The sequence below is a fragment of the Cololabis saira genome, chromosome 20, assembly GCF_033807715.1.
Source record: "Cololabis saira isolate AMF1-May2022 chromosome 20, fColSai1.1, whole genome shotgun sequence".
In the NCBI taxonomy this organism is placed as follows: Eukaryota; Metazoa; Chordata; class Actinopteri; order Beloniformes; family Belonidae; genus Cololabis; species Cololabis saira.
Genome location: NC_084606.1, coordinates 13,162,571 through 13,186,776, shown reverse-complemented (window position 1 = coordinate 13,186,776; position 24,206 = coordinate 13,162,571). Strand labels below are relative to the sequence as shown.

The 24,206-nt window shown below is 38.2% G+C and overlaps 1 protein-coding gene across 5 annotated transcripts in view; it reads left to right on the top strand.

The window, feature by feature from the left end:
* The window catches only part of nrxn2b (neurexin 2b), a 966,013-nt gene that overhangs the window by 903,325 nt on the left and 38,482 nt on the right, over positions 1-24,206 (top strand). For all 5 annotated transcript variants that reach the window (XM_061710648.1, XM_061710646.1, XM_061710647.1 and 2 more), the window contains one exon: positions 17,041-17,130. In XM_061710648.1, coding sequence (XP_061566632.1) covers positions 17,041-17,130 — 90 coding nt within the window. The remainder of the gene's footprint in view (positions 1-17,040; positions 17,131-24,206) is intronic.

The window sequence follows — 24,206 nt, the reverse complement described above, 5'->3', positions numbered from 1 at the left end:
ATTTATATATTATATATATATATATATATATATATATACTATCTACATTATTTATTTATTTAAAAATAATTAAATAGGTTTTATGTATCTATTCAACAGATGTTTCTTTACTAACAATTTGAATTCTTTTATGTTAATAGTTTGCTTAAAGTGTTTGGGAAGTGGGTTCCATGCAGACATAGCTCTCTAAATCCCCGTTCTTTTACATATTAGTAATGCAGAAGCCGAATACTTTGTATACATTTTTTTTTTCACCTGCCAGTCAACGTCACATTCCACCTTCATTATCTGAAAGCCCTGTCCGTGGAACGTGGTTGTGTAAATACGGCAGGGAGAGTGTCCGTGACAGTTGCGGGGTAGAGCAAAGAGACTGACATCTTCTGTCACAGCAGCAAATCCATTTTTGAGCCTCTGTTTTGGCATTGAGAGGAGCGCATTCTCCTGCTCATGCATCAGCGCAGCGAGGCCAGACTGGGGGCCATGCATCACTGCCAGAAGAGGAAGCACCCTGTCACATTTGACTCTTTTCAGTTGTTATTATGATGGAAATACAGCCCCACTGCAGAGCACCCTCCAAACAGGAGACTTCCTCTAACCAGAAAATTAAAACCAAGCAGCATGTTAACACTGGCAAGTGAATGTCATCATCCAAATCTATGTTTAGTTTCATCGAGAAATATTAATGCGCAGCCCATATTGTATTCCTTTTATTCCTCTTCTGTTCCGCCCTTCTTGATGCTGTTGTCCTCATCAAATGCTTCTTCCCTTTTCCTTTGCTGTTCAACAATTGAAGAGTGTTCTGTTGTTGTTGTTTGTTGGTTTATCAGATGAGTTTTGCATACCCAACGGAAGTTTTAGGAGGTTATTTGGGCTAAGAGAAGGAAAAAGAATAGCTCTGATTCATTTATGTGATCTAGATATTCACCAACTATTTTTGGGAACCTGTTTTGATGGCTCTGCCACTCGCTTTGAAGGTTCCAGTCATCTGAGCCTGGTTAGGCACTATCCCGGGAAAAACCGAGAGGTTGCATATGAAGAAAGCAGAACTTCAGATGAGAAGTTCTCTCAGAAAGGCCAGAGAGGTGAGGGAGAGTAAGACAGGGAGTTAAGGAGTTAAAATGTCCCAATTGGAGATTTAGACATCTTGAATAACCTCCAATGAGGAAAAGTTTGGACGTATGGAAAATGTAAGTGAGTAAGATGTGTATTCTTACATTTTAGTATCAATTTTACTTATCAAATTAATTACTTTGTTGAAATATATTCATTTCCGCATTTCAGGCCTGCAATACACCCCAAAAAGATGGAATGGTAGGTTAAGGGAGGTTAAAAGAAATTGTAAAAATACTGACCTTTCAAATATCTCATGTCAACATGATTTGGTATTAAAAGAAGTTTCCATGAAAGGTTACGTGGCAAATATGGACAAATAATCTCCAGTTTATGAACAAATATTAGCTGGAAAATGATTTTAATATTTCTATTTACTTTGTTTGTGTAGCACCAAATTACAGCAAACATCTCGATGATTTTGCAGGAAACGAGGAAAAAAAATAGAAAAAAATTCAAGTTTAACTAATTGCAGTCAAATTTAGTCCAGTAATGTCATTTTATTGCAATTTAATTGAAGTCATTATACTCAATTTGTCATCCAATTCATTCCGATTCGGTCCAATCCATAATGTATTAGTAGTTTTAGAGCAATACACTTCGCCTTCCAGGCCAAATCTTTCCTGGGGGAGTTCGTGCATTGTTCAGAAAGACAAAACATCCTTCTGTCCAAATGGCTGAGGAAGAAGAGGGTACCGGTAATGGACTCACCTCTGCTGACCTATCCCTAATACAGAAAATGTAGAGAATTTCAAACCAAACAAACACAAAAGAATCTAACATCGATCACCCCATTACTACGGTATGGAGTTTTAGGAAACGCTGCAATGTCTGTTTACAGGGAAAAGGTAATAAAATAACTTCCTCACTGCGGGTTTCTCAGTACCAAAATATCATTTTAGGGTTGTGGAAAGAACTTCAGAGATTAAAAAGTGGTGAAGATTTTTATCATCACAGTGCATCTGAAATGTATTGACGGGCTGAAATGTAGAAATAGATGTATATAGCATTAATAAATGAAAGGAAGCTGAAGACAGTCATCTTGTGTTTCTACGTTATACAATTATTAAAAGTCAAAAGAATCACTATGAGTTTTTTTATTTATTCCATGTGCCAGTACAACTCAGAAATCGTACTAAAGTCTTCTTCAAACCAGGTTGTTTTTTTTGGGGGGGGGCGGGGGTTGTATAATAATTCGTAATGAAAGATACCCTGAGTAAGATGTTCCCGCTCAGATTTGACAGCTAATTACAGGCTGAGAAAAAGCACATGGCTGGCAAAGAGAAGATCTGTCACCTACAGTATCACAGGACAGACATTGTCAGGTTTTTGACAAATATTCTTACACAAGTGCATGTTGTTGCACATTATAGTTTATAGTTTTATTTGGATCCCCATTAGCTACAGCAAAACTGCAGCTAATACACAGTACATTACAACAAAGAATTAAAAGCAAACCTAAAGAGGTAGCATATAATATATATATATATATATATATGTATATATATATATATATATATATATATATATATATATATATATATATATATATAAATAAAGATATAAATAGAAACAATATTTTATAACATCAACAAAATCAAACAATGTAGTTATCATTGTTTGCACCAATAACAATTTTTAATAAATATTAATTTATTTATACATTATTTATTTATTTAATAATAATGAAATAAGTTTTATATATATTCATTCAGGAGATGTTTCTTTACTAACAATTTGAATTATTTTATGTTAATAGTTTGCTTAAAGTGTTTGGGAAGTGGGTTCCATGCAGACAAAGCTCCGTAAATCACCGTTCTTTTACCATCGTTTGTCTTTATTTTTGGCAATGAAAAGTTACTTCTGAGAGCATGTCCTGTGCTGTAGCTATGATTTTCTGAACCGTAACATAATTTTTTGTATAGAACTTGCGGGGCTTTTGATATGGATACATTTCTTACAAATATTAATGAAGAATAAAGTAGTCTTTCTCTTACCATTAACCAGCTGAGACTTCTATGCATTTTAACCATGATCTCTCCTAAATACCAGTTAGATTCAGAGATATTTGCATTAAAGCCTGTCCGAGCTGCAGTCACGCCAGCTGCAGGCTTATGCACACCCAGCGATATAAGTTGATGATTTTGAGAGACAAGATGTTGACAGCAAACCCGGTCATCTCAGGTCAGGCACGTTCAGCAGCAGAGCTGCATCATGGGATGTCTCAGGAAGTGATGGTTAAGGTCCTCAGGGAGTCTGTGTCTGTGAGTGTTTTGGTCCATGTCTGCTTTTACGCGTGACAGTAGATGCATCTGTCTGTGTGTATCATGTGCATTGAGTGTGTGACATGTTTTTTTGTGTGCGTGTGTATGCACATGTATGCATGTGATGGGCAAAAAACAGAGAAAAAGTGTCAGAGGAGCACTTAGCCAGCTAATCCAATATGTCAGGTGTCCCCAGTGGATGTTGCAACAACAGTTATGGGTCAGACTGTCTCAGTAAAGATGCTCCTCCGTGACCCGGAGCGCTGTGACCTGGTCACACACAAATGGGCTGACTTTGTGCTTTCTACCTTTGTTGAAGATGGTCATGGAATAGTAGCCAACCATCGGCAATATGCAGTCTTTCCTCGACAGTGGCTACTAGGCCAGTGTTGAAAAAAATCAAGTTTCCGATTCTAAATCAATTCTCATATTAATTCCTAAAAATCTATTCGTATGTGTAAAGATTGATTCTTTTTTTTTCATCATTACATTACAACTTTTTGTATTTTTTTGTTTATGCCCAAAAGAGCAATGTTTTGTTGGACATGAGAATAACCAGTGCCATGTTTTTGCCTTTAAATATGTTTAAAGGTATGAAAACATTAAAGTTTTCAGTTATAATTGCATACATTCTCCATATTTCTTTGCTTTATATACTATCTTGAGGTTACATTTGCATAAAATGCTAAAAACCAAATTCTCAAAAAATAAAAACCGAAATAGATCGAAAATGGAAAAAATAAGACGCCCTGGATCTGTTTGATAATTCTGACCCACACGATGTTTCTGAAAGCAGTTCTATCAGCATTCTGGGAGCTGATTGGTCCCTAGAGCATCATTAGCTGCCAATACTTGCTGCTGAATCTCAATATAATACTGGTATTAATATGTTGCATAACTACACAGTCATATAGTTCATGCAACAGCTGAAAAAACAGTTTTAATAACGCTAACCCAAATCAATATCGATTCAAATCTTGATAATCAATTCTGAATCTTAAGAATCGGAATCGAATCGATTCTTGACATTTGAATCGATCCCCAGCCCTAATGGCTACCGCTTACTCATATCCCTTTTACAAGTTGTAGATCTACTGAGAGTCTGTCATAGCGTCATAAGCGTCTTTGAGATCTTTTAAAAGCGCTCTATAAATAAAATTGATTATTATTATTATAGCTTCTGACTGGGCAACTGTTTACAACTCAGCCCAGTGGCACTGGAGAGGAGAATGCTTGGATGGAAGGGAGGATGGTGAGATGAGCAGAAAAGCAGAAAGAAATAATGCTCTCCTGCAATGCTGGAAAGATATGGAGTGATTGAGAAAAGGGGGAACAAATTGATGAGATTGATGAGAAAGATGACAAGATCCTGTATGCAAGCATCTTCATGTGCTGCACGAGGCTTTGCACGTGATGTAGCACATATAGACACCCTTGCTGCTTCCAGAGGGTAAGAAGTAAAAAGTTAAGTGGAAGCGAGGAGCTGCTCATCAAATGCATTTTACTGAATGATCAGCAACTGTGGCCATGTGGGTAAAAGCAGTCATTTAGTCATGTTGCTGTTCACTGAGGTGTGTGTTAACACAAGGATGAAGGATAAGCAGTTGCTGCTGCCCATCAATCTGGGGAGGGTGAGGGATGGGAATCGAGAACCGGTTCTTGTTCAGAACCGGTTCCCGGTGTTTCAATTCCTTGGAATCGTTCGCATATTTTTCAAACGATTCCCTTTCCGATTCCAGTGAGCATGAATGTCATCAGGCATGTTGCATAACGTGCGTAAGCTGTCAGTTGATATTAGACATGGCGCCCAAGCGATACAGACGTATGAAAGTCTGGTTATATTTCAGTAAAAAAGACAACAGGCTAACTCGCAATACTTCCTAAGTGAATATTTCGTCAAAGGGAGGAAATGCTACCAACATGCAAAAATATTTGCGCACACAGCAGCAATAATGATCAAGGAATGTTGCGTTTTCCAGCAGCATCAACAACGTTAGCATGTCCTTGGCTAATAATACTGCAGGTAGGGCTGGGCGATATATCGAGATTTTAATATATATCGATATATTTTCAAACACGATATGGTACGAGACAATATCGTTTATATCGATTTAAAAAAAAATATATATATATATTTATTTATTTTTTTACATTTTTTTTTTATGATTTTGATATAGCTTATTTTGTGACAAATTGGCTTGAATGTTTTTTTTTGAGATTTGCAGAAATGTTTTGTTATTTGCTAACTGTCAACCTCAGTGGAAAAGTCATTGTCACTGTCTACATTGTATTAATTGCACAGTGTATTTATATTTAATTGTTATGCAGGAAAGGGATATTTGTTTTATTTTATTCAAGAAGCATTTTTATTTTATATATGCAGGCAGTTTATTTTTATTTCATTTGTTTTATACATTTTGATATTGGGCAGACCTCTGTTAATAAAGGAACCTGTGTGACATTTGGCACGAGGCTTTGTATTAAAACTGACTGTTTTTTTAAGGGTTTGCCTCAGAAAAAAATGAAGCTAACAGAGATGCTATGCTATAATGCTTCGGGGGAAACCCCAATTAAGGCACAGAAAAAATATCGAGATATATATCGAGTATCACCATTTAGCTAGAAAATATCGAGATATGACTTTTGGTCCATATCGCCCAGCCCTAACTGCAGATGACTAAGCGATAAGGGAATTGTTAAAGAACCAAATCGGTAAGCAGAATCGAAAAATGGAATTGGAATCGTAAAAATCGTATCAATTCCCATCTCTAGGGAAGTTTATCCGGCCATTATCAGACTATCTGGCGTCCATCATTTCCAGGGAGAAAGATCCTTCAGAGGTAAAAAGTCAAGACAGTTGCCAGTAGTGGATGTCCCATAAAATCCCTGCAGGTCACAAATAATTTCATAACAGATGCTTGAAAATGCAGCCTGAGAGAGAAACACCATTCTCTAGCGCACCACCATGTCACTGAAAAATGAATTGTAAACCAAGGAAAGAAAATACAGATCACAAAGGCTGGGCTATTATAAGTCCCTCTTTTCACTTTGTAAGGTACTTTGAAATCCATTCAGCGTGAAAGCTGGTCATTTGAGGAAGGAGACGGGAAAGATTTGTGGATTCACATAAGAAGGAGAGATTCTTTCTACCAGTGAGGTCAGCCCCAACTCTTCAGACTGAGCTGTTAAGATATTCTTACTTCCCAGATAAATGGTATAAGAAAAGGGTTAAACAAAGCTTGCGGTGTTGCTCTTTTCATCCCCATCCCCCGTTTTTATGATTCCTTGTATTCTTCCACTGCTGAAAGAGAAAACCAAGCCTAAATGAAACAGGAAGATGAGGAGACATTTGAGGAGGGGAGATTGAAACAGTCAAGAAAATCTGCCTCCCTCTACCCACCGGCGAAAGCAATATGAGAGCACTCTAAAGTACTTAGAGTAGATAAAAACAGGGGAGAGCAAATGAATTAGGACAGGAGAGGGGTGCACTCTGTGGAAAACAAGAGACTGGAGGAGGGAGAACTTTAGTTTAAACTGGACTAGATTTAGTTTCTTTAGCCAGGAGCATCTCAAGGCGTGATGAAGACCCATGTATAGTTTTAGGATCCAGAGTCAAAGGTTAGTTTCAAGTCGACATTTTACTTAGCACACTTTTTTCCCTCTCTCTCTGTAAGCTACGGGAAATGTAGTTAGTTAGTAGGGGTGTAACAATATATCGTGCCACGAAATTTCGCGATACAAAAACGTCACGATACGTGTCGTGGAGGTGACAAACTGTATCGCGATATTGGATTATTAATATTAATCTATTGTGTTGACTAGAAACGCGCATCTGACCGCGGCCGCAGCCGCGACCACGCGGACCAAAATCTTACTCCGCTCAGAAGAAACTAGTCCCGTTTTGCGGTCCTGTTTTGAGCTCTGAACCTTTACTTATTTAAGTCTGGTGTAGAGTTAAGCCTTACCTTATTAAATTAAACCTTTTTGGGGGCGTGAGTAGGATAAACACGGGACAACTTCTGCGTGAGTTTGCGTGTACTTCAATGTCCGCTCAACAGCGTAGGATTTCAGAACATCAACACAACACCTAGTGCTGTATCACTCCGCCCAATCTAAAACATACTAACAACTGATATACTGACTAGTGTAATTATAGTCCCTGATTTACAGAATATAAAGAATATATTTATAAAATAATGAACCCTGAATTACCAAAATAACCTTCTTAACAAAAATAAATCTCCTCTTACACTTATAAGGTGAGCATGAATCAATCTTTTTCATGATGTAAAATTCTATGTATTTATTTTCTTGTATTTATTCAATTTTAGTTGTTAAATTTCTGGAAAAGAAAAAAGTCAAATCATACATGAGAAACTATTCAGTTTGTGGCAAAATATTTGTACTTGTATGAAACTGAAGATGCATAATGCAAACCTGACATTTACTTTTAGTTCAGTTTGTGGAAAATGGTTGGCCTGGCTTTCTATTTAAAACTTAAACAGTTATAAAGCATTACAAACTGAAACAATAGGGCAAACGTACAGCATTGTTTTGTATTGTGTGTCTTTCAAATAAAAGACTATTTTTTCCAGTCATATGTTCCTCATTCAAGGTTGTTAAAAAAATACTGCTATAATATCGTATCGTTATCGTGACCTCAATATCGTGTATCGTACCGTACCGTGAGATTAGTGTATCGTTACACCCCTATTAGTTAGTTACATGAAATGATTTATATTCATTAATGAAAGTACTTTTTTAAGTCAGTAAGAAGTGATTGAACTCAGTCAACTTTGTTTTTCTTCCCTCGTGGTATTCTGTTGGTTTTCTTTTCACTGGGCCCCTGGTGCTCTGCAAATGTTCAGGACCGGATCTCACACAGTTGAAAGGTATCTCGAATGATTGTCCTGTGGGTGTACACTGTTGGAGAACAAGAAAAGAACAGAGAAATAATCCAGAAAAGTCATGTAAAGAAGAGGGCGAGAGAGAGAAGGGAAAGCCGGATGGGGAGAGCAAAAAGATTGCCATAGGTAATTAGAGAAGTCACAACTTTATTTCCACATGAGCTGGGAACTTGGAGGTGGAACCTTTTTTTTTGCCTGACTAACAGCCACTCTCGCACAAATCCACCGTGGCCGAGATGAAAGGTGTTGAGGATCCTCGAGGAGCCAAAACACAAGGAGACGGAGGGGGGAATGAAAAGCAAGCCGTTGGACTGATAACTACACAGATGAAAGATGAGCTGGCAGTTAGAGAAGTGACAATCATCTGCTGCAAATGTAGGCAGATATGTCTGTTAGAGGGTGGATTTGCAGGGAACAAAGGGGTGTAGCGTGAAGGTAAATCGTTGTCTTTAGATTTACATTTCAGAAGTAGCGTAAAAAAGATGGAGAAAGAAAACAGTATTAATATGATGAATTGTTTTGTAAATGTTTATTCTTCGTCTAATACGTATAAAGTTACAAATGAAGGCAATGCCCAGGACTGTCACTTAGGTAGGAGCACTGGGTGATAAAAATGGGGAAAAAATCGAGATAGAAATACATTTAAAAAAAAAAAAAATTTAAATTAAGTTACAAATGAAGAATTACAGAAGAGTATTAGAGCCAGGCAGGAGACAAATAGAAATAATATTTTAGAGGAGGAAGATTTTTTTTTCATTATGCACTTCGAGGAAAAAGTCGAAATGTCCAGAAAAAAGTCGAAATGTCAAGAAAAAAGTCTAAATGTTGAGAAAAAAGTTTAAATTTCGAGAATAATGTTGAAATACAATTTTGAAAAAAAAAGTAAAAATGTTGAGAAGAAAGTCAAAATTCCGTGAATAAAGTTGAAATGTTGAGAAAGAAGGCGAAATTTCGACTTTATTCTTGAAATTGTATTTCAACCTTAATCTCAACATTATGGCTTTTTTCTCGAAATTGTATTTCAACATTATTCTGGACTTTTCGACTTTTTTCTCGAAATTGTATTTCAACATTAATCTCGACATTTCGACTTTTTTCTCGACATTTCAACTTTTTTCTCGAAGTGCAAAATAAAAAACAATCTTCACCTCTCAAATATTTTTTCTCCTGCATGGCCCTAATACTCTTCCGTAAAAAATAGTCTCAGCTTGAGAGAGTGGAGTTTCTGGCAGGGGGGGGGGGGGCAGGAATACCGGCGTGGCTGCTGGCCAATTGTTTCCAGCGTAATGGCCCTTCTCTGGATGGATTTCTTATGTGGGTGTCCTGCACAAGGGCATCTGGCTGCCTGCTCGGTTCCAGATGCAACCGGCTCCTCACAGTTGCACCTACCCAGACCCAAGTGAAATCCAACTGCAAAACATTTTATTAATCCCCAAAGGGATGATATTGTTGCTTTTGTAAATTACTTCGAGACATTGAATACTTGGATAGCAGGAATCTCCAAACATCGTAATGAATGCACTGGAGTGCTCTGTTTGTTGCCTGGCAACAGCTGTACCGGAGACGACACATGCAGCCTCAGCAGGTATTAGGTGAACCTCTCGGTAGATAGCATAGATGGAAACCCACAGTTGACACACGTCCAGGGTGCAGAGGGGCTCTTTTACAGTGACTTGTCCAGGATTACATTATCTTTTGATAAAAAAAGGAGTGCGAGCACTCCGGTCCCACTTCTTTTGGTCTGTTTGAAGTACTCCTGCTGTCCTGTCTCCTATCAGTGCTACAGGCTTATCCATCCCTCCTGTCGGACATCTCACACTCCACATGATGATGAGTGGAGGAAAAAAAGTACATTTTTCTTCTCCTCTACATCCTTGAACTCTCTTCTTCAGCTCATCTGCGTTAAAGGCCCTTTTCTGATCATTAGCTGGTCTTTAGAGATCCCAACCTGCTGATGTCACTTTTAAACAACGTTCCAACGTCATGGATGTCCATCATAACTAAAGTTGTTTTCGTCAACGAAAATGATGACTAAATATCGTCGTCAACAAACCTTTATCAGCTGAGGAAAACGAGACGAGACGCAACGAAAACAATAGTCATGTGACGATAACGATAATTAAATATATAATGCCATATCGTAGAGGACTAAAATGTAGATTACAAAATAAAAACTCTGCTAAAATGTGTCTTAATTTTCATTGACCAAAACGAGACGAAATGTTCTACCAAAGATCCTTAATGTCCATGTTTTCAGTAGTTTCCTCTGGTTTAGTTCTGCTGGGTGACGTTAGTCCTCAATCCCAGTCGCTGCAGCGGGGAATCAGATCCAGAAGATGCAGCTGCAGAGTTAGAGGCTGATGCCGTTAACGCAGAGCTCTAGGTTCACGTCCATTAAAAACAAAGTTAAATAGAGAAAGGGGGCGATGGCTGGCCACGCGGGGATCTGCTCTGGGGCTGAAGAAGAAGAAGATCCATCTTTGATACACTTTCCTACATAGACGTGGAAAAGAAAACCCAATGTGTCGTTGAAAAAGAAAAAAGATGGGGAGAAATGCGGAAAAATGAACATGTTGTAAACTCAAATTAGAGTCTTCTGTATCTGGAATGAATGTATTCTTGAGTCTATAAGGTAACAACAATATAATAATAATATAACCTTATTTGAATTGTAAAATGAGTTTGGCTAAATACAATCTTTGACTAAAACTAGACTAAAATGGTCAGAATTTTAGTCGACTGAAACTTGACACGACTAAAATAAATAAACGAATAAAAACTAAAATGATAGCTTGACCCAAAGACTAGACTAAAACTCCGATTGAAACAGGCTGACAAATACGACACTAGTTGTGTGTGAAACCAAAGACTTTGGTTAATCTCAGCATCATCGTCCCTGGTGGCCAATAGTTCAGTGGAAACACGTGTTACAGTCAGGTGAATGAAAAAAAGACTAGAATGGTCCTGGACAATTCTGACTAAAATAAGACTAAAATGCTCAGACTTTTAGTCGACTGAAACGACTAAAAGGAGAATGAACGTGACTAAAACTAATAAAAACTAAAATGACAGCTTGACCCAAAGACTAGACCAGGGGTCGGCAACCCAGAATGTTGGAAGAGCCATATTGGACCAAAAACACAAAAAACTAATATGTCTGGAGCCGCAAAAAATGAAAAGTCTTGTATAAGCCTTAGAATGAAGGCAACACATGCTGCATGTAGCTATATTAGTTATAACTGGGGAAAGATTTTTTTTTTTCATTATGCACTTCGAGAAAAAAAGTTGGAATGTCGAGAAAAAAGTCGAAATGTCGAGAGAAAAAAGGCAAAATGTCGAGAAAAAAGTCGAAATGTCGAGATTAATGTTGAAGTATAATCTCGAGAAAAAAGTCGAAATGTTGAGAAAAAAGTCGAAATGACGAGAAGAAAGGCAAAAATGTCGAGAAAAAAGTTGAAATGTCGAGAAGAAAGGCAAAATGTTGAGGAAAAAAGTCGAAATGTCGATATTAATGTTGAAGTATAATCTCGAGAAAAAAGTCGAAATGTTGAGAAAAAAGTCGAAATGTTGAGAAAAAAGTCAAAATTTTTAGAAAAAATATGAAATGTCGAGATTAAAAAGGAAATGAAAAAGAAAGAAAAAAAGAAGGAAAAAAAGGAAAAGGAAAAAGAGAAGAAAAAAGAAAGAAAAACAAAAGTAGAAAAAAAGGGGGGAAAAAAAGGTCAAACATTTTTGAAAAAGCTCCAGGAGCCACTAGCGCGGCGGTAAAGAGCCGCATGCGGCTCTAGAGCCGTGGGTTGCTGATCCCTGGACTAGACTAAAACTAAAATTGAAACAGGCTGACAAAAACAACAGTACTCATAACAAATGATAAAGTGTCAGAATTTCTGGGAGAAATCCTGAGCAGAATCCAAACCTGACATGGAAGGAGACAACATAGTGTGACATTCATATGCTGGATCAGCACAGTCAATCCAACACTCCCACACAGGAATCCACACAGGTATCCAGCACTCCCAGTGTGCTACACCTGCCTCCTGTCGGCAGTCAGCATAGCCTTCTTCATCATGCACCACCTTTTAGATGGTTAAAACTACATCTATGTACACATACACTCACCACATCATCAGGTATACCAAAGGTACCTAATGATTTGGCCGGTTAGTATACTGTATGTGCCTCAGCAGCACAAAAATACACTTTAAATGTACCCGGTTATCTCAGTTTCTCTGGTATATCAAGTTTTTTTTGACTGACACATCTGTTAGCATGGTTTCTTTTCAAGAAAGGGAAATAGTCTCTGGAATGGATCAAACATGATAGTGCCAGTTGCATAAAGGAGAAGGGCCCAGCATGATATTCAATTTTGTGGGCGCTCCACCCTTACTATTCAGGTGGATTGAGATTTAGCTACGGGGAAGAGAGACAAGAGTTTCTCTGCGTTGATCCAAATGAAGACATGCAAACAACAACCCAACCAGGCTCAGATTGTCTGCACCGAGACGTAGCAGACGGAAATCCATCCGGATTTTTGCTAATAAGTCAAATTGGGCTCAGATTAATAATCACAATTTGTTTTCCATTGGCTTCATCAGCTCCTGATTGCCGATCCCACCAAAGTCTGCTTCTTCTTCAGGGTGTTTTCAAACACTGTTCCTTAGCAGTGTTGTTTTTGGTAGCTAATTTAGATTTAGTCTTACCCTGCATTCACACTGAAAGCGTCACGGACGTCATAGGCGTCTGGCTGCCATTCATTGTCTATGAAAAACGGGCGTCGAGAGGCGGCGGGAGCGGCGGGGCGGCGGGAGCGTCGCGTCAATTTGAAGTTGAAAAATCTGAACTTTATGCAAATGAGCCGAGGCGTCGTCCAATCACACACCGGGATTCCCGAAGCGAGAACTCTCAATGCTGATTGTACTTTCATGTTCACACAAACGTACACTCATTCACATGCGTACAGGAGCAGAGCTGTGCACTAACAAACTTATTTTATCAGGAATTAATATATTTCATCCAGCAAAATGACATTTTTGCTGGTTTGACTGCCGTTTTTACCTGAACTGATCATGTGAAACATGTATCTGATGGGTGAGGAGCTGGATGGTCCCAACGATTTTATTTGCTACATTGATCCAACGAAACATAATTAAAACCCGTGCTTATTAATCACAAAACACAGTTTAAACATTATGACCAAATCCGCTCCGACCCGGTGTGTCAGTGATCAGCGCAGACAGACTGCAGCTTCGCCTGAATTATGGTTCCGCATTAAATCGACGGCGTAGCCAACGGCGTAGGGTCGCAGTACGGTGTGCGTCGCCGCGAACCCTACGCCGTCGGCTCTGCGTTGGTGTGACGCGGAACCATAAATCTGCCTAGGCGGATTTATGGTTCACCGGGAGTGGGCTCTGGCGAGGAGATTTTTGACGCTTTCAGTGTGAATGCAGGGTAAGTCTTTTGGACGAAAATGCTTATTAGTTTTAGTCACATTTTAGTCATTTCTATATGTGATAGTTTTAGTCTAGTTTTAGTCGACAAAAACTCAAAAAGGTTTTAGTCCAGTTTTAGTTAAAAAAAAGAAAGTATTTTCACCAATATTTACAATAATAGAGGTATATTTTGTTTTAGCCTAAAGCTAGCAGACTCTACATATGATAAGGCTGCACATATAACTCGACCAGTTTAACATATCGTGCTGACGGAACATGGTGAAAATATGTCCATATATCATCTTGTGGTTTCCCCTCGACGCTGCCGCCAGCGTCCATCATCCTACCGGACTGTGTGTGTGACTGTGACCGCAGCCGTGTTCCACAGGTGCTGCTGGCGTCATGCCAGGTGGGCGGGACCAAACCAGGATAGGTTGCAACACTATTGCTGATATTTTTACATTTTTGACAGACATGTCAAAGGCAGGCAGAAATGTCATGCATTTTGAACGTCTGACCCACTAACATTTTCGTCTCGTCTCGTCATGTTTTAGTCATCAAAGAGCCATGTTAAGCTCGTCACCGTCTCGTTATCGTCATGAAAAAAAAAGGTGCGTCAACGAAATAATTTCGTTATTGTCATTGTTGACGAAAACAACACTGTTCTTTAGCAATGAAAGAATAGAGGAAAATGAGCTTCCAGTACACACATTCCTCATCGTGAGCATTCATTACACTATCTTCTATGCACTTTGTCAGTACATTCTTACAAGTGACACACTTTGTGCGTGTGAGTCGGGGGGGCATTTGAATGGAGAGGTTACTGGGGAAACCAGGGACCAACACAAGGAGACCAGATGAAGAATGGGGGGAAGTGGAGCATTGTGTGAGGGTTGGAAGGAGAAGACAGACCAAATAATTGAGACGGAGAGAAGTGAAAGATGAGAGTAATGGGTAGAATGGAGCGTGGACGTTATTGGCCACCTAGAGATTAAGATGGGTTTGGCAGATGTGTGAAAGAAAAAGACAGGATGAAGCATGGATGAAGAATTAAGGTTAATTCTATGACAAGGAAAATGAATTAGGGACAGATAAGTGGAAACAGGAAAAGGAAAAGCTTCATGTAGAGGGTGAAGGGGAGGGGGGAGCCATTTCAGAGGAGATTTCCTGGGTGTAGTGCCTAACCCCTGCCACCAGAGGATGATAAAATGGGTCGAGAATAGGATTCATTTATTCAACGTGGCTCACTCAGTGTGATTCAGAAACTAAGAGGAGGGAGCAGATTTAGTCAGTTTCTTGCTCAGAACGAGCAGATTTAGAAGTAGGCGGAGTACATACACAAATATGATTGATTCATCTCCCGAAAGGCCACTCCCATCTTATTCTGTTTGCTCTATTATAAAGTTGATCGCCTTTCCTCCACAGCCCCCATCCTTCCTGCCTCTGCATCCTCTGCTTCTCTCCAGCAGCATTTGTTACTCTCCCTGTAATTCAGAGATTGCAGCAGACGGCCCGTGTCATTACTAATACAGCCTCACACTGACGCTGGAATTGCGGCGCTGCTTTACCAGAAAGCAGGACGGTACCTTGCTAATTTTAAGTGTCCCGTAAAAGCATTTCTGACCTACTGTTTTCTTACAATTAAGAACTTTTTTTTAATTCCCACTGTGATCATATGTATCTGAATCTGTCTCAGAAGAAGAGGGGCAGGTTCAAAACCTGTTCATAGATTTTCCAAGACCTCCTATAGTTTTTCTTAAGGCTTCACAGAAACATAATAAATCATTTTCTCTTGGCACATGTCTCTCCATCTCAACTAGAAGAGCAAAGAGAGTTATCCATCTGCCAAAACTATTAATTCCAGCCATCTTTCACTGCCTTTCTTTTGCCATTAGATTCTGGTTGTCTTCTTTGAGGTACGCCTCTTCCTCATGCACAAACACTTGTCTCTTCAAAGACAATACACACGCATATATGTTCAAATACATACTCCTCTGCCTAAGTGAGCCGTTTCTGTGCAGGCAGGCGTGGGCATAGAGACCCCTGGGGAGTGCAAGTAGGTACTGCAGAACTAAGAATTGGTCTATTTTAGATCTCTGCAGCAACACAGAGCAATGGGGGGTTGGGGTGAAGCAAAATCAAAGTATGCTAGAGAGGAGACAAGGATATATTTTTCAGAACACTGCTTTTTGCTTTTCTGTCACTGATCCCACAATCTCTGGATTGTCTCTCTACAAACACAATCGGTGGCACTTAAACTCAATTTCTCAGTCAAACATTTTGGAAACTGCAGGACTTTGGGGAAATTAAAATGTCCTTTTTGTGAACCACCTAGAAACTTCTCAAGAATGCCAGGGAATCCCTCGGTGCCAATTTTGCAGATTCACTGTCTGAGCATAGCTCAGTGGGTTTTTGGTCTATGACCTGCAAGAATGGCCACTTGACTCAGACAGTAGCTCTTAATTAATCCACTGACATCACTACCACATTAGGTTTCATCAAACCCCAGAGTCACCATCATCCCCTTTTCTCACCTACAGTCATTCCAGCACTGTCTCTTTCAACAGCGATGGAGATACGGACCATAGAGGCTGATTGAAGAGAAGAGAGGGATAATAAGTTTATACAGCAGTGATGAAACTTCTTTGGCATGCTGAAGTTGTGCTAATTACCAAGTGCCATCGAAAATTGCCATTAAAGCATAAGGAAAAGAAACTGAGAAAAACAGAGTGCTGACAGACTTATTTCATTTGCAGGTGAAAAAGATGTGTCAGATTCAAAGCAAACATGTGTTCCAGGGGCTGAATTTTGAGAGGTGGTGATGGACTTGAAATAGAAACAAAAATGTCTTCCTTGAGAACAACCATGAAAAATGTGTTTGTACCTTATGCTCCTGTGAAATGAGAAAGCTTCATTGCTGACACTGAAATGCATTTTCTGCTTTATTCTCTCACAATGTTGTTGATTGCAGGTTTTTTTGTGTGCAATTCTAGCTTAACCTTCTTCATTACTGCTAATACTTCACTTTGCAGACAGCTGTCATAAGCTCTACAAATGAAACCATACCGTTTCTAAATAATTCATAAATCTGTTTAACTTGTTAGTAGGTTCAAATCAATTATTTAAAACTAAGGTAACTAGAATGCTGTTAATTTGCCTAACCTTAACAAGCAAGCCCAAAAGCACATCGACTTCTTCCTGTCCTAATTAAAGCTGACTTAAAGTACATAACCTGCTAAACCTTTGCCATGTTTCCTTCTAACCTCTAACCTTTCAACTTCCAGATTTTTTGTAACCATTCTTAATTTGTCTTCTCCAAATTTCTTAAAGGGAACTTTGATAATGACCGCCTGGCTATTGCTAGACAAAGAATCCCATACCGACTTGGTCGGGTAGTTGACGAGTGGCTACTCGACAAAGGTAATAAAATCCCTTTAACTCCACTAATGCTCTAACCACCTAACCCACCGTTAACCACCACTCTGGAGGAGGTGCAGTGCCACGCAGCGGGGGCAATGTGATTTGGCTCTTAAAAACAGAACAACAGGTCCTCCTATAAACCAATGCACTTGTCAACAAGTCTAACAATGGCGGCATCACTCAGCATCATGTCTCATTCTTCTAATAATGGGAAACCAAAATGCACGAATGAAGCATTTCTAGGAAGACTGTGACATTCAGTCACATTGAATTGGAGTTTTGGTTACCGCCATTCTCAAGCATTGGTGAGGTCGTGTCCAGGGGACCATCTCCATAGCACCTTAAAGTGGAGCTGCATCTCTTCAGAGACTTAACCCCCAAATAACCTAACATAACCCCTAATAACGTGACCACACGTAAACAGCGTACTGCTTTTTTCCTGTGTATTTTTGTTGGCTGATTGAGAATTTTTTGATCTTCTTGATCACTCATTAAAACCAAAAAAAGGAAGAAAGTAAAGAAAGTGATTTTCACTGGATTTTTAAGAAAAGACACCCCCCTCTCACCCCTCCCCCACTCCTCGAAACTCACTAAAAGTTAAAGGGACTGCTAAAGTGTTTTCAGGTTAAATCCGCACTCACTGCAGCGAGTGGGCAGCCTTTTTTCCTGCCCAGCTTTCTTACTAACGCCAGAAGTCCTGAATGTGGTTCCATCAAAGTGATGACTCTTTAACCCTTTGAGTGCCGAACGTCCCACCCTCTTTGTTTTTGTCTTGTGCTGTGTGTTTGTGCTGCTGGAGGTGGTTGATTCCTAAAAGTGAAAAGAAGAAAAACACCTTGATGTGTATATATATATATTTAGGCAAGGCAAGTTTATTTGTAGAGCACAATTCAACACAAGGTAATTCAAAGTGCTTTACATCAACATTAAAAGCGGCAAGACACAATTAAACAGTAAATAACAAATAAAATGAAATAAAATGATAAGAAAAGAGGTAAAATAACAAGTAGAGTACAGCAGGTATATCTCATTCTTACAATGGCAAGAATGACGTTTCTATACGGTCAAAACGTACAAAGACCGGGTCAAATACAGTATTACAAAAGTAATCTGTAACAATTTGTACGGTGAATTAAACCAATTGAACAATTCTAATCCACAATTCCTGTTTCCAGGTGTTATTTCACACAACTGACTGATATTTAGTAGAACATGAAATCCAAGTCTCTTAAGAACAAGTTCAGTAACATTAAACGTAGCACATGTATACAGTAGAAGTTCAGTTCTTAAGCAGAGCATCTCTGAAACCCTAATGTCTGCATTAAAGAGGGAGAGAGATTATCATAAAGTGTGTGTATCAAACCATTTAGCTTTAGGCCCTCTTTTGAAACAGTTCTGTGAACGATAACACATGCAGATAAAATCAGTATCTTAGAGAAAAATGAACTATTCATGTGAAACAGAAGATAAATGAAGAGCTTGTATATTTATTTCATGGAGACAAAACAAGCCTTGCATTCACATCCAGCTTCCATGGGATGCCTTGTCTGCTCTGCTGCGTTGCAGTGGTGAACGCTCCATTTGTGCGGGTAGTTAGGACACAAATCACAATTAAAAAGGGTTCGAGAGATGAAAGTTGAATGAAAAAGTTAATCAATAAAAAATGACTTACCCACTCATGCACTGATTTGTGTAGGCTATGAAACTCTAAAGCTTGAGAATTGATATATTATTCTCTTTCTTCTATAGTTTAAAATGAGTGTGCATTCAATCATTCCAATATGAACATCATGTCAAAGCAGAATGGAGAAATAAACAAATAAACCCCAATCAAACTTCAAATACCATTAAGGCTTTTTTTTTTGTCACTTTGTTTTTATTAGATTTTCAGTTTTTTTTTACAACTGCACATTTTTACCAGATCACAAAAATTATCTGTATATTCACCGTGCAACAAACAAACAAATAAAAATAAAAAATAGAAAAACAAACATAGACTTGTGGGTTAGCACATTAATAATCTATCCAATAAAAAGAAAAGAGGAGGAAAAAAAAAAAAAAAAGAGGCCCGCATCCTTATGCTTTCTGTAGATAAAATGTCCACTTTTGCCATCTCTTCTCAAATAGCCCTTCCCTCAAACTCAGGATATGGGTACCATTAAGGCTTTGATCAGGGTGTGTTTTTAAAATGTAGGTCTCTTATTGGTTATTATGATTGGAGTCATTACAGAAATATCATTTACAAGACAATATTGTGGAGAGAAAAGGCAAAGTGTTGTTTGCATATCAGTGTAGATTATGATGAAGAGGATTGGCAGACATCTTCGAGCTCAAAGGGTTAAAGCTGATTTGCGACTGAGTTCAGGAAGCAAATAGAACTGCAATCTAAGTAACTTCTAAGCAGAATCTAACCACCTGACAGCAAATCAAACTCCACCCACACTAACCACTGAGGGCTGCTCTGATGAATTAATTCTCCCTAGCTGTGAACAGAACTGATTTGGCCGCTTGCCCAGCATTGCCCAGCTGGTTACAAATTTCAGAGAGCCTTCAGTTATAAACTTGTTATAAATTACGTTTAACCTTTGAACACATTCGAAGCTGGATGTCGTATTTGGAAAACCGTGGACAGGTTGCAGCAATCGACAAAAACTAAAATATTCTAACCTTGTTCTAACCCATGCTAAAAAAAAAAAAAAAAATCTCCAAGTTATAATTTTGCCCCAATGTCTTCCCCTCCATGTAATAAAAGCTCAGAGGGTTAAAATGAAGAAAATAAACCCCAAATTCAACCCAGCCGCTCTGGATCATTGCAACAAAGTGTGTTCAATAAATAACTGAAGGTCCCTTTAACATTTATTGTTTTCACCAATTAGAAGGATCAGTTGCATTTAAATGTCTTTTTTGTGTGTGTCACCTGTTAAGCAAGCTGACTGGTGTAGTTCCTGGACCGGTGCTCCTGTCAGAGATTTCTGAAAATGGTTGGAGCTGCTTTTCCAGTGTGGAGTTTTGGTTTCATATATGAACACGACGACAGCTCTTTACATGCCTCACAGCTCTTTGTCTGGGTGCAGAATACAATCAGCCCTGTGGGTCTCCTGTTCAAGTGTCTTCAGTCTGATATCAGTTCTATAAATTCAACAAACCTTAACAGCAGTTTCTGAAAAGACATCATGTGTTGGCTGCAATCACATGGCCAGAAACAAAACAAGAAGGCTCATTGTTCACACTCACTTTAACAAGTAAGTATTTTGATCACACCCAGATTTAATGAAAGTCATTGGAGTGTCCACGAGGAGAGCTGTGCTGCGGCCCGGCGCTGTCTCCCTAGATCTCATTTTGAAGCTCTATCCAATCTCCCGTACTGTGTGTGAAGCAGATTAGAGTGAGCATCTCCGGCCCACCCTCTGTCTACTGACTAAATTCAAAATGGCAGCAATTACAGAGACCCAATGGAGAGGAAAAATTCCAAGTGCCAAAAGTTTTCAACAGCTTTACCCAAGACTGAACTTATTCAGATCCATCCCCCTTTTCCTGGAGATGGATCTGTCCTTCCAAGTTTATTGCCTGTCCATGTCCCTTTCCGAAGCTCCCCTCTCTTCTGTTTCTGGAAAATGTTGGAAAAAAAATACACACTTACCGGTACTTAATTTTTTTTTTTCTTTGTTGACACAATTTGCATTTTCAGTTTGTGCCACAGTAATGTGCTCTGCTTTGCTATTGTTGCCTCTCCTTCTCTCAACAGCTGTTCTGGCAGGGAGGAAATGGAAAAAGATAACGCATTTCTGTTGTAATGTTGTCCTATTCTTCCTGCAAACATGTCTTTAAATAATGCAGCTGTTGTGCTATTAGCTGTCGGACCCAAATGTAGGAGACTTGAGGTGGCAGGAGTACAAACTAAAGTCCTTTCATGAACATAAAGCTCTGCACATAATCTAAAAAGTCAATACAACAAGGACTCCAACAAAACAAAGAAAATCCAAACCGAGAAAAAACAGTCTGGGAGTCACACAGACCAGGACGACTACGGAAGAGTATTAGAGCCAGGCAGGAGAAAAAATATTTGAGAGGGGAAGAATTTTTTTTTATTATGCACTTCGAGAAAGAAGTCGAAATGTTGAGATTAATGTTGAAATAAAAATTCGTGAATAAAGTCGAAATTTTGCCTTTTTTCTCAACATTTCAACTTTATTCACGAAATTTTTACTTTTTTCTCAACATTTCGACTTTTTTTTTTCGAAATTGTACTTCAACATTATTCTCGACATTTCGACTTTTTTCTCGACATTTCGACTTTTCTCTGCATTTTGACTTTTTTCTTGAAGTTGTACTTTTTTCTCAACATTTCAACTTTATTCACCAAATTTTTACTTTTTTCTCAACATTTTGACTTTTTTTTTCGAAATTGTACTTCAACATTATTCTCGACATTTCGACTTTTTTCTCGACATTTCGACTTTTCTCTGCATTTTGACTTTTTTCTTGACATTGTACTTCAACATTATTCTCGACATTTCGACTTTATTCACGAAATTTTTACTTTTTTCTCAACATTTCGACTTTTTTTTTCGAAATTGTACTTCAACATTATTCTCGACATTTCGACTTTTTTCTCGACATTTCGACTTTTCTCTGCATTTTGACTTTTTTCTTGAAGTTGTACTTTTTTCTCAACATTTCAACTTTATTCACAAAATTTTTACTTTTTTCTCAACATTTTGACTTTTTTTTTCGAAATTGTACTTCAACATTATTCTCGACATTTCGACTTTTTTCTCGACATTTCGACTTTTCTCTGCATTTTGACTTTTTTCTTGAAGTTGTACTTCAACATTAATCTCGACATTTTGATTTTTTTCTCGACATTCTTCTCGAAGTGCATAATGAAAAAAAAGTCTTCCTCCTCTAAAATATTTTTATTTTTCTCCTGCGTGGCTCTAATACTACTCTAATAGCTCTAATAGTTGAATGCTTTGGGACCACCCAATGCCAGGTGAGTTCCCCAGACGGGCGACACCTCCAGCCACTCCTGAGTACACCTCATTGTTTGAAAGATCACCCTGAATTATCCCATTAGGTCCATGGTATAGCTGGTCTGTTCTCTTCCATCACGGTATTAATTGTAGAATGCAAATGCAGGAGACTGAGGGGGCAGGAGCGCAAACAAAAGTTCAGACAGGTAATCCAAAAGGTAAATACCAAAAGGCCTCCAATGAAAAACAAAGGAAAATACAAAATGAGGAAAAGCAGAGAGCCAGGAAAAATGCAGCTCGGTGACTCCCAGCAGACCAAGATGACTCACAGACGGGACGGAGGTCAGAACTAAGAATAGAAAAAAAAGAGCCTGACTCAACAGAAGCCCAAATTATTTATTTAAAAACAATGCCCAACCTGGCCCGAATTAAAAAAGCTGCTTCCAGTTCCATTGGGCTCAGGTTGGGTTGCAGACCTCTCACAGCTACCTCTGCCCTCTTCTGCTACTGCCATGTCTTTCTAATGAGTAGAGAATGTGGTTTTGCATTATGTTGAAAAATGCATTGACATCCCTGATAGGATGATAGGATGGTTGTCTTCCAGGACACACCTTCCTGTACAATCCTGCATACATGCTACCATCATAGAATAATAGGGCACTGGTACAACACCGTACCATCACAGAACCTTCCACGTGCACTTCAATCCGATAATGATTTAGATGTTTTCATTCTCGGTCTGGAATAGTCACTATCCCTTAATCACCAAGAAAGATCTGGAATGCTGTATCATCGAACCACAGGACTGTTTCTACCATGTAATAGTCCATTCCAGATGCCTCACAGCACAGATACATTAAAGCCATCTCTCTAGTTCTATATCGAAGTGCCTGACAAAGGTTTCCTGTTCCTATTACAGTAGTTTTAAATGATGTTTCTTGATGCAGTGCCGTTTGAGGAATATGAGGCCTTGGGTTTTGCAGCTTAGACTTGCATCTTTTCCCTTTTAAACACATAAAAATTCCTTGAAATATTTAATTATGTAAGAAAGTAGAGGGAAAAATATGCCAATCCCTTTCAAACTGTCCACAAATTGCTCACACAATTTTTTCAGAACATTTTGCTGGCCTGAAAATGCAAGAATGGAGATATATATATATATATATATATATATATATATATATATATATATATATATATATATATATATATATATATATATATATATATAATTTGGCCAGGACTGCAACTGTTCAATCTGTTTAAAAAAAAAGACTTTATAAAGACACTTTTTTTTGTTTTATATCCATCTTTTGAGCTGCTACAATCATGTAATTAATTTAAAGGAAAACACCTCAAGTTGAAGGCTTTTCTCATCAATTTTCAGGTGCGATTAAAAGAGAGACTAATTAGATTATTTGATTACAGATCTTATGAATTACAGATTAATTAATCGCAAAAGAATGTTAATCGCTTGACAGCACTAATACATTATACATTACTAATACATTATATATACATATATATATATATATATATATATATATATATATATATATATATATATATATATATATATATATATATATATATATATATATATACATATATATACATATATATATATTCATTCAATAGGAAACGAAGTAAAAAAAGAAAAGAAGAACATGACATATACTCTCTACAAAGACTTCCTGTTTTTTCCCCTCTATCACCCCAGATTTTATGATTTAGGGTTGTAACTAGCAAGAATTGATTTCCCATAGGTGTCTCCTTTAACGCATGAGCATGGAGGTGAGAAAAATCTCCCAAAAGATTATGAGCTTTACATCTTCCTCTGGCGAGGCGTTGATCCCTGTACAGGTCTCCAGCAGCGCTATGATTACATTCTGTGTTGAACTACATCGCGATGGTAATGGTCTTGGTACTTTGATATGGTCTGATATTATTTTAACCTTATTCAGGATGTATAAAGTGCTGTCGTTTGTATTTCTCATTTACCCATTCACACCAAAAGTCACATATTCTGAACATATTAAGAGTATATTAAACATTAACTGTATACAGCAGAACAGCTTTTTGCACTCATACCCCACTGAGCAT